This window comes from Schistocerca piceifrons, chromosome 6, assembly GCF_021461385.2.
Source record: "Schistocerca piceifrons isolate TAMUIC-IGC-003096 chromosome 6, iqSchPice1.1, whole genome shotgun sequence".
NCBI lineage: Eukaryota > Metazoa > Arthropoda > Insecta > Orthoptera > Acrididae > Schistocerca > Schistocerca piceifrons.
In genome coordinates this window covers 421,191,495-421,203,214 of record NC_060143.1, presented here as the reverse complement: position 1 = coordinate 421,203,214, position 11,720 = coordinate 421,191,495, and the positions used below count along the sequence as shown (strand labels likewise).

The following is an 11,720-nucleotide window of genomic DNA, read 5'->3' as shown; positions in this document are numbered from 1 at the left end:
ATTACCACAGCCATATTTCTTCAGTAAACAATGACATCAGTAATTATTCTGCCACAGTATGTTAAATGTTAATGTTATTTAACAAACTGTTGCTTGTGTTACTTCATGGCACACTTTAAGCATACCAAGAGTAGAAACACTTTGATGAAGATTCAATGAAGTTTGAATATGGGTGAGAGTAAGTAAGAAGCAAACACTGAAGATACTTTTCTAGATCTTTATTGTGAAAATGGTACACCATATAAAGCTCTTAAAATGCAGTCTACCTGGCATTCACAGTACCAAATCCCTATTATAGCAATTCGACAATCTTTTAGTGAAGCAAAGATTTTAAACAACATTTACATGGAATGTGCAGCTTTCTGATTTCACAGTGAAAGTAACATTCACTTTCAAAAAGTAAATCATGATGTAATTTGTATTTACCTATCACTGTTATATAAAAATTGCATAAAATACGAACAGTTTGTTTTCTGAATTCTGATACAGTTCATACAAACTATAGAAATGCATTGGACAGTTCCAAGTCTTATTTCCACACACATCTATCTGCAGCACAATTTCTTGCTCTACTTAACACACTATAGAAGTGACCATAAATAACTACATCCTTTGATACATCCAACTTTAAGCAAACAAGGCACATAAATATAGCACCTATCATACATTAATTTCTTCTTTGTAGGCAGCTGTAACACTTCAGTTCAGGATAGCCACCAACAAACTCTTGTAGTCACTGGCACAGTCCTCCTATAACACATCATTTAATATTCAAAACACCACAGTAAAGTAATGCACCAAAAAGTGCAATGAACAATTGTTTTGGAACATTCACCAATTATAATGTGTAGCTTAGCCAAGCAGTGCAACCAAAAGCCTCTTGTAGTCACCACTAGTGTCCTCCTAGAACAGATAGTAATGTTTTGTTATCTAGATGCATAGGAAATTAAATTTTTTTAAAGCATGCAAGAAACAAGCTGTCAATCATCAACACCTGTGATAAAATCAGAAAGAAAGATGGAGTCCTGATAGGAGGAATTTTTTTGCCCTTCATGTTTCATAAATTCACCCTCAACACTCACAGTAGTGTTGTGTATTTTTAATCTTTATTCATTAAAAATGGCCATCATCCCTGTTGTGAAGGAGATAATTTTTTCCTTCTATTTTTAAATTCTTGCACCTACTTTACAGGTTTGTTTTGTTTTTCCATGGAGATGACTGACAGATGGATTACTTTCAAAGGATAAAGCATTTTAGGAAAAGGAATTAATTATAAACTTTACAAAAAGAAGCAAACCACATCTGCATGAACAAAGGTAGTTAACAAAAGACACACTTAAGCAAACCTAAGGAAGCTACAGTCACAAGAAACAAGTGTACACTCAAAAGGTCAGATGAAGTTCTTTGGTTTTAGTAGTTTCAACTACACATCCTTTTTACTCCAGTAAGCAGTTCATGCTTTTAACAGCTTAAGTTTTAGTATTTGTAATGAGACAGGAAGGGAAGGAAAGACAAAAGGTAAGTTTGAGACAAACCTAGATTTGTTTCTGGAGCAGAACATTTGCATTACCAAATAACCATGCAAAGAAATGATTTTACACAGTTAAAATGAAACGAGAGAAACATACATGCTGTATTCTCTGTGCACGCATGCGTACAGAAGAACTTGTTAGCAATATGGATGTAGTGGGGACAATTTCCTGTGTAAAATAAACTAGCATTTCTAACTAAATTGTGCTGCCTAATTTTGCCACAAGCAGGTTATGTAAGGAAAACGGCTTCATCTTGGCATTATAATACCAATAGCTCTGGTATTCAGAGCTACCAAGTACTCACCTTTAGTACATGCCATAATTGCACATGCTTTGTTTAAAGCACGTAAGAGTAACTTTGTTCACACCCACTATTTTACAAAATTAATAAACTGATAAATGTTTCAATTTAACTCACCTCAACACGGGCAGCAAGAGGCTTCTCATACATCTTGGCATATTCCTCAGCAATATCACCCAAGTCAATTTCTGAACGAGTTACAATGATTCTAATCAGAGTTTTGTCTTTGGTTCCCATACCAGCCATGGCATCATGCAGTCTCTCAGCAAAGTAACCAGTCTTGTTCTTGACACATTTCACTGTGACAGGAAATTTAAGTCAATTAAAAACATGAAAATGTGACATGTTGAAAGGTATGCAGTTGCCTTTCTCTGACTTAATCAGACAGTTTTATGATCATTTAATGTGCATTCCAAACTATGATGTAACTGCACAAATCACTACTAGCATCAAGAATTAACAGTTTCACATTTCTGACAAACTCTGAAGGTTATTTCCATTTCTGGTCACTTTCCTTCAGATCCCAAATATGCAAAGTGGTCCTACTTAAAATGCATTAGATTTAGATTCTCTTCTAAATTCAGCCCACTACTGTGAGTAAGACTTCACTTTTTATGAATTCTAGAAAAGGCTTAGAATTTCTCAATATCTGCTCATGTCTATCATGGCATTTTCATTCTAATAACACTTGAGTGCCAATTACACATTTCCCTGATTATTTTAACACAGAGTCATGTCACGGAGTAATTGAACAATGTTAATCACCCAATGACAAAGCATTTATGTTTGCTGACAAATGTGCATCTAAAGACTTATGTCAAATCCATTTGACTGCAAATTACATCAAGCTATGATTACTAGAACACATTTCAGTTATTTTGTATATCTTTTTAATTTAGGGTAAGCCAAACAGCATTTATTTTCCCAGACATCAGATCCCTTTGCACAACAGCTAAAGGCTATGCATTTCACCTTTAAACACACAAAATGTTAAACAGCCTACATTAGTGAGGTCTACCACCCTCCACTGAGCTGCTTGAATTCTGCTATATTACAGATTAAGTTTGCAAAAGCGTTGCAACTGTAGTGCACTTTTTTCAGCAGACACTGACTTAAATGTACAGGGTGAGCACAGTCTCTCTCTGATAATGTATTACAGAATAACCATTCAACATAATTTACATTTGATGCTGTTACATAGGTTGATGTTACTATTTTTTTTAAGACTACTTACATTAGTGAACCTTAACGTATGCTGCCTTGGTAGCTCTGAGAATGTTTAGGTGGTACTCCAGTTCCTGCCAGGTGTTGCGTAACGTGTGTTCTGTCACAGTACCCACAGCAGCTTGTATCCTAGCCTTCATGTTCGTTGACGTCAGTAACTGGTGTGACTGACTGTCCTTGATATAGCCCCAGAAAAAAAAGTCAAGGGGCATAATGTCCGGATCAGTTGATTGGAAGGAATGGTCCAACACCCTGGCCACCCCACACTCCAGACATTACACCCCTTGACTTTTTTTTCCTAGGGCTAAATCAAGGACAGTCTGTCACACCAGTTACTGATGAACTGAAGGCTATGATACAAGTTGCTGTAGGTACTGTGACAGAACCCATGTTACACAACACCTGGCAAGAACTGGAATACCACCTTGACATTCTCCAAGCTACCAAGGGAGCACACGTTGAGGTTTACTAATGAAAGTGGTCTTAAAAAACTATTTACACTAACCTGTGTAACAGTGTCAAATGTAAATTGGTATGTTAAATGGTTATTATGTAATAAATTTTTGTAATCAAGGTAAGACTTCATGCTCACACTGTACATGTGTGTTTCCTGATCTTCGGGTCAAGAATGCTCCAATTCGAACTTTACGACTTCTGCATGCAAATAATAAACCCATATATAGTGTAGCTGCAATCCTATTGACACTACTGTGAGGAAATGCAATAAATCACACTTAATGTGTGTCACAAAATGTAATACAGAGACATAGCATGAAAACTGAAGCTAGTAACCTCTGTTCTGTTACTTGTTTTTATGCACACACACATCAACCTAACTACAGCCAAATGCACTTTCCTCGTTTTTGTTAATTGTTTCCACCCAAATGTTTTGTTACTGTGAAACAAATTTATCATCTCCATAGAACTGCCACCTCAGTTGTTACTACAATAATGAAAAATTTGTCTTTTTATCATTCTTGATAGTTTGAAATGTGGCAGAACTATAGATTAGTATCTGATGTAACTTTTGTAATTACTTACTCCAAGTCTGTTCAATATCAAAAATGGTTAGTACTGGTATATACTGTGGGTATAAATATTTTTCATCAGAATGAAACACACACACACACACACACACACACACACACACACACACACACACACACACACACACACACTAGCTGGTATATCTTTAGTAATAATATCTTTTCTCAGTTAAAGAGAATCCAAATGCAATAATGCCTGAACACTGCTTATAATATGATAATGGAAATACCTACCAATTGACAGGAAGCCATCTTCTAGACTGCCTTCACACTCCCTCTTTATTGCCTCTTCTATGTCATGACCAGCCAACTGCTCATATTCATGGAAAACTCTTCGCAATTGTGCATAACTCTGAGCTACCAAGATTTTGTTGAAGGTTGATTCATCAGTTCCCCACTGGCCCTCACCTGCAAAGTATCATCTGAGAATTAACTACAGTTAATGTATCTTGATATTAAAATGATTTCCCCAGCTCATTCCAATACCAACTTTTGTTTTCCATTATATGCCATAAAATTTATATAATTTCTATATGGGCATTTTACAGTTATCTGCTAGAAGAAGATTGTAACAATGACTGCAACGATACAGCATTGAAGTTTGATCCATAAGACTACCATCCTTCATGCAAAAACTTTTCCTGTTACTAGCAGGTAAATACCTGACCTTGGAAAGACACTGAATGTGGAAAAATCTAAACAGATCATAATGTGACTCATTTGGGGAAAAAGTGTGACTAAACTAAAAATAATACTTTGAAGTTACGGTTCTGAATATTCTTTCATTTTATGAACTTCTCAAAATTGCCCTGAATCCTAAAGAATGATCTGCATTCATATTTATGGATATTAAGCCAAACAGCTACTAAACACCCTTGTTTACATAAAAGGTCTATTTATCACTTTGCAACCTATTTTTTTAAAATATTCTTATATTTCTGAAGTCATTAACTTGGAGCTCAAAACTAAAGTTCAACATTTGTCCTGCTGAATGGATGGTCTTATTCAGATAACAGACTTTCATAATCAAGTGCACATCCTAATTACTACTGTCTATATTAAATGAAGCACTGCCTTGTTTCATGAATGATACAAATTTCATAATGAATTGCCTAAAACAACATTTCATTTCATATTTAGCCTATGATCTTTCTAATTTAAAACCTAACAAAAATGTAGTCACCCAGTACCCTATTAATGAAGCAGAGTATGTTTTATTACATGTTTAATTTTCCTTGCTTATATTTAGTAGGTAAAATTTTATGAAATATCATTGGTCCAGAGTGACAACTATATATTCTCCCTGCCAAGGTACTCTGACAACTTTTAAGTTCCACAGTACCTGCAGCAAGAAGAGCTTCTGCATCTGCTTTGGCTGCACTCGGATCAACATCCTGGCTTTCTTCTCTGTTAGCCTGTAAGCATGAAAGATGTTGCATGTTCTTATTTGAACTAAAGCATATTTGTTCAGTACACAAGGCTAAGGCATGCTCATTTATCAAAAACTATCTAATCAAAAATTTAACTGACATACCATCAACAGTGAAACAAGAAGCCTCTTGAAGTGACCAGATGTATCTCCCTTTATGTCAGATTCAAGGGAGGTTCCATAAGCTGTAAATAATTTTATGAGTGAGTAAATGTGGATAGTATAAAGTACATTTTTGAAATGGTTCTCTCATTTGGTACTTACTTTCTTCATAAACAGCTGAGATGGTTTTGATTCCATAGTTACTTAAAGTGCAAAGTATTTCCACGAGGGCCTCCTCATCAGTTCCAATACCACTGATGGCATCATGAAGTTCTTTAGCATAAAGATTTGGTAATGAAGTCATCAAAGCAACAATAGCATCTTCAAAATTACCACTTAGTTCACTCTTCAGTTCACTGAGCAGATCCTGTAAAGAAAGACATTTACATGTCAGTATTACTGGTTTACAATATCTACTGATGTAGGTATGCGCAAATTTTTAAGGTTAGAAACAATGCAATTATTAGCTACTCACCTTCCCAAAAAGTGTCTTGAATTCTTCAGAAATTTCTAGTCTCTGAACAATGCTTCGCCTTGCCAGTACATCAATAATTGCTTGTTCATCTGTTCCAAAGCCTTTCATAGCAGCACGCAGAGTTTCAGCATCTGCCTTTGCATCGAAAGGGTCTGCTGGGTAGATGGTTGGAGTGCACTGAAGAGAAACCATACCCGTATATTCATTTTAGGTTTGCACATACAGAAGAAATGTTCATAGTTCCAGACACTGTGACAAAGGTTATATTATGAACACCAATCTGCATAAAATTAAATTTATGCACCTTTCGTGTGCTTCCCACTTTTTTATGCCTACAGAAAAATGTACTGAATTGACTGAAATATTTCAGCAACTGTAACAGGAAGACTTACATGAACTGGATAGTACTGCCTCGAGCTCATTGTTGTATCTGTAAAAAGAAGGGGGACAAAATTAGAAAATGACAGTACAAAAAATACCACTGCTTCCTGCTGTTACAACATTCTAAATTCCTTGTTTTCTGACAGTATAATTACAGCTAAATAAATAAATTGGACCATTTCTCATTTACTGCTAGTATGAACAGCACACTAAAGTCAGATCAATCCACACTTTTAAGCCTATACAGGGCACTGAAATGTATACTGAATGTCATCCTCTAACAATTTGATCATGCCGTTTCTAGAAGTCTGCTGTGAAGTGTGCCAACCAATTGCAAAGAATGATAATTTAATTTAAAAACCAGCAACCAATATAATAAATCAAATGTATGTATGCGTAACAAAATTAAGTTTTTTAGAATATCATTTGTTGGACTGTACATTTTGCAGGTTGTGTTGATTCAGATTTAACTATCACTATCCTGATTCTTGTAAATACTTATAAAGATCAAATGAACACACTTTGTGGAGACCTTAGTTCGGAATTAATGTGTATACCTAGATCTAGTGTGTGACATTTATGTTCTGTTCCTTTAACATTTGAGTTTGTAAATGTCACACCATAACCTGCCCATGAGCTAGAAGAATGAAAGAACCATTGTTTATAGCATCAAGGATTTTCAATCTTTTAATTTAGATAACTTGCAGTAATGACTAACAAGAAACAAATTTGAATTTTTTCCATCTCTCATGCCCATTCAACAACATGTAAGTGGGTAAGGTGAAAATAAGTAATCTGCTTAGCAGAGAGTATTATAAATAATTTTGTTATTGTTGGTAAAAGTTTTGGAATCTTAAGGGTCCACAATATTTGCTGATTAATTTTTATACTGCTTTTTAAGTGTGCTGAGTTTCGTTCAAATGAATCAACTGGGTTACTCCCTCATAAAATTTTGCTGTGTGGGGTTAACAACAAATGGAAGATCATTCGAAGCACAGGTTTGTCAACTGTCAGCTGTGTCTCTAGAGTTAAGGGATGAGAATGATCCATCAGAAGGGCATCCTTAATGGTAAGAAAATGCAGCGGGCATTGGAGGATATTAGTATAATGTAGCTGATTGGATAACTAGACCAGAAGGTTCATTATTCATTTACATAAAATTCAACAATGAAAATACTTTGAGAAACTAGCATTTAACAGTCACCATGTTTTCCAGCTAATTGTATGATTTATCCTGTGATGACTAAAGTAGTCTAACATAAAAATGTACTGAATATGGAGTCAAGCCTAGAGATACTGTAAAAATAAATTCGTCTGCCAGGAAAAATTGTCAATATTTTCTGGACTATGTACAATTCTTTTTATGATTAAAAAGTTAAAACAGTGAATAGCAAATATGAGGCAAGTTTTCTGAACAAGATTGGGTAAAAGTTATGTAGTGAAACCCACTTCCATTCTTCATAGTATGTTCAGTATTGTGGTGTTCAAAACCATCTTGAAATTGATTAATGCTTAGTTTATTATGTGTAAATAATATGCACTGAAGTACTGGCTGGAGGCTTGTCCATAATCTAATATAAGGTTCATCTTTTGAATTTATCTTGTGGTTTTCATTTTCATGACCAAAGGTGTGTTAAATACAGCAATGTGCATTAAATATGGCATAAATACAAACATTACTAAATTTGCTGCAAGTCTAGTCTGTTACCCTACACTATACTTAGCTTTCCCATTCATTTGGCCCACCAACTCATTGGCACATCACCACTTTCTAATCTAATCTAGATCTCAGAATACACAACAGATCAGTCTAACCAAATTTTTTCTTAGGAGGAAGAGGAGGAGGAGGGGGGGGGGGGGAGGTTCCAGTCTCACTAGCTGGAGACTGAATAATACTGCCTGAGAACAGTGCTGTTATGGTGTTAACAGAGATTGCAAGTATGGATTGGTGGTTATCCAAAGTATTCAACTAATTCTGCAACTGCTGTCAGTTCCTACATATGAAGAAATGTTACTGTGTAATAAGTTTTTTTTAGGCCAATGAGTCCTGGCAGCAACAGATGGGTATCTATGTAATGACAATAGAAAATATTGTCTACATTGCAGTGTTAGCAATCCCTTCTGGACCATTTTATCCCTGTGTATTTTAACAGTTCCGTAATTAAACTCGTGCGATTTTTCCATCACTTTTCATGTGTGCCATTTAATTATCCCTTCCACATTTTATGTTGATGCATGGGTAATTCATTGTCCATCAATGACTTATCCATACTTTTAAAAAATCACCCAAAATAAGTCAATTTTGGCGTTTACTCTTTCGTATGATGCACATTAAATCTTCCGTTGTGTGTATGGACTCACTTCCTAGCAATGATTCCCTCGGAATATTCTTTTCCCTCCTGTAGCGGAAATGCCTGGGAGCGTCCGGAAAGTGATACTCTATTTCTGAACACACCGGCATTCTGGCGCTATGACCGAGTTATACCTCATGTTTGACATCTAAGGTTCTTACACTGTTTATTATCGAAAATAATACTGAACAGACAGATGTGCTACAAAACAAATTTTTGAAAAATGTTTCGAAAACTGATGGTCAGAAAAGCTAACGGCAGTACTTCTTGACGACCGAAATAATTGCCCCTTCGACCTGCGATTGCTTCAATGGACTTAACAGTTTCTGTCGTAAACGCTACGAATTTACAGTGACATTTTTAGTTGCACATTGGCTTCGTCGTTCGAGATGCAGCGCCACGTCATAATCACGTGATAGGTCAACGTACTTCTTGCGTTGCTTTACATTGTAGGCCGCGCTTCTATCGCAACAGAATAAGCGACAAAGTCTGCAGTGTACAAAGTCTTGTCATCTAGCCTTCACCAATATTAGTGAGTCTGAGTACCTGCTTACCATTTCATCTTTCCAGCTGAGTCTGCGAGACCCATTCTCTGTTGTAGATTTAATCGGCCAGATATATGGATAAACTGCCGAGGCCGGTAATTGCTTTGGGTTTTCAGACTCGTTCCAATAAACGCTTACCACAGTAATTTTTGGTTGTCTCATTAAAGGATTCTAATGAATTTCATCAGATCCGTGGTACGATGGGGTTATACCGAAATGAGAAAACTACTGAAAGTTTCTCGGGCTTCTAACCGGGTGGCTGCTCGAAATTCCGCGACGTTTCGATGAGTGTCATCTTCCAGGGAAGAATTATATTCCTGAACAATAAAAGTATTTCCGTTCCATGCTAAAGATGGACGCAGACTTCCCGAAAGGCTTCTTGTCTAAAATGATAGAAGAAACGTTTGTCTATACACTTCAGACGCGACAATGAAAGCTGTTGCATTGGCGGTATTTCTTGACCAACAATTTGTCAGTTCGGCTTTTTCTCCGCAAGGCGATCACAAGTGGTTGTCAGTATATAATGCCTTACAGTCTCAAAGGAAAGATTGAGAGAGAGAGAGAGAAAAGTTTCTACGGCAGGATTTGGGTAGTGGCATTATACCTGGGTCAGAATTTTAATTAATTCTTTTGCTCAAATATAATGTCCAACACTTTACAGACGTGCCAGTCTCGTTTAAACGAAAACTTATAACTGCCTTCGCGCTCAGTTGAATGCTCTTGAGGATCTTAAAATTTTTCAAAATATACTACATCCCGCGTTATTTCCAGACGCACGAGAAAAATTACTGTTTGCAACAGTCGGCGACGTTATTTAGTCTCACATTCAGTTTGTCAACATGAAGCTTTCTGGGATGTGAAATGTGGGACCCCGGCACTAATGGACGGCTACGTCACGTGACGCCTAAAAGGACGTCGAGAACTGCTGTCGGAAAGTTCTTACCGTAATTTATATTATGGTGACGAGGCCGTCGGTTCATAGTTTTGCTTACTTTGTCGACGGAAAGATCAGCGCAATCTAAAGCTACTTCTGCTAATGGTTGGCTCTAACTTCCGTCAAGGTCATTCAACTGCTACCATTTATGCCGGCTGTAATCAGGAATACCAAGCCAGAAGCTAACGTCTTTTAAGTATTGGTTAACATCGGATCCACTGGAAACATCCCGAAACAGTGGATTTGGCGTTCAGTTCCACTACCGGTACAACAGCAACTGTGCCTACGAACGTATGTGCTCAATTGTTTTGCCATTCCCTGTGACGCAGTCTGAAACACTGACGGTGTCTCTAGATGAAGGCTGTTAAGTCGAGTATTTAGCGAAAGCGTTGTTAGCGGAACCGCCTTAACGCAGTCCGCTCAAACAAAATGCCCCGGCGAACTGCGTCATAGCTCGCCAAGCCTGCCACGTACTAGTGTGCGGAGCCGGATGCTTTCAGACGGCACTAATACCGTGAGAGGAGTAGAACTATGTGACTAGGGCAAAACGAAGCGTTACGTTATGAAAAAGCGCAAGTAGCGCGACTCAAAGTAATTTAACAACAAAACAATTTTGCATCTGTAGTCGGAAAGGAATGGGCAACACCGTCGTATACAGCCGATACATATCAACGTTGAGCTATTTTCGCAGGTATTTGTATATACTCTCTATGATGTCAGGCGTATAATTACATGCTGTTCAAAAATAGTCGTGTATTGCTACGTGTGATAAAGCAGTTTAAGAAAGCTTTTAGACTGCTCCTCATACATCGTAAAATTCAAGATATGTTTACTTCGGAATATATGACGCACCTACCGCCTACCAGACGTTAGAACGCAAGAACAGTAAGGACGATACTTTGCTGCACAGTGAAGCGAAATCCTTCATCGCCAAAGATAGCTACAAGGCACTTGCACGAATTATTGACCAGTGGTACCTTATGACCTTGCGTCCCGAGACGCTGCGGACTGGCTGTCGCACAGTACTGATAACTTCACTACCGAGCCAGAGTCGAGTTCTGCCGCTTACCTGTTGGTAGATCCTGGTAGATGTGAACTTAGCGTCGAGCACTGCACCACACACTCCTGCACTTGTCGAGCGCTGAGAAGAGACTGGCGAAACAGGCGAGCCGCCGCAGGTTATGAGAGATCCCTGGCGGCCGGTATCTGAGTCACACGCCGCCACGCCCACGACCTCTACCCTCCCCGCCCCTCTCCCCACCCCTCCCTTTCCATTACTGGCGTTTCTTTCCTTCCGTTTTCTGCCTGCCAAATCACGAAATGCACTTACTGACATCCCAAGACGGAAGCAAGCCATAAATAATATTCATCAATCTCAATTAATTTAAATGGTGCACGAA

General features: G+C 37.6%; 1 protein-coding gene across 3 annotated transcripts; it reads right to left on the bottom strand.

Moving 5' to 3' along the window:
- Nucleotides 1-203: 203 nt before the first annotated feature.
- Nucleotides 204-11,512, bottom strand: LOC124802554 (annexin B9-like). 3 transcript variants are annotated; one of them, XM_047263421.1, is made up of 10 exons: nucleotides 11,390-11,512; nucleotides 6,502-6,539; nucleotides 6,110-6,286; nucleotides 5,797-6,001; nucleotides 5,638-5,717; nucleotides 5,446-5,518; nucleotides 4,338-4,511; nucleotides 1,951-2,132; nucleotides 836-903; nucleotides 204-750 (listed from the first exon to the last, which is right to left on the bottom strand). In XM_047263421.1, the coding sequence occupies exons 2-9, from the start codon at nucleotides 6,529-6,531 to the stop codon at nucleotides 853-855; spliced, it is 972 nt and encodes a 323-aa protein (XP_047119377.1). In that variant the 5' UTR covers nucleotides 6,532-6,539; nucleotides 11,390-11,512; the 3' UTR covers nucleotides 204-750; nucleotides 836-852. The 3 variants fall into 3 exon arrangements, with proteins under 3 accessions (XP_047119377.1, XP_047119375.1, XP_047119376.1); XM_047263419.1 differs by having other exon boundaries at nucleotides 204-903; XM_047263420.1 differs by lacking the exon at nucleotides 836-903.
- Between the last annotated feature and the right edge of the window lie 208 nt (nucleotides 11,513-11,720).

Coding starts and splice junctions, on each gene's coding strand:
- LOC124802554 (XM_047263419.1), bottom strand. CDS start 6,531: ATGAGCTCGAGGCAGTACTATCCAGTTCAT. Junction 4,512..5,445: donor AGAAGCTCTTCTTGCTGCAG/GTACTGTGGAAC, acceptor GATACTTTGCAG/GTGAGGGCCAGTGGGGAACT. Junction 904..1,950: donor CTCTTGCTGCCCGTGTTGAG/GTGAGTTAAATT, acceptor TATCTGTTCTAG/GAGGACACTAGTGGTGACTA.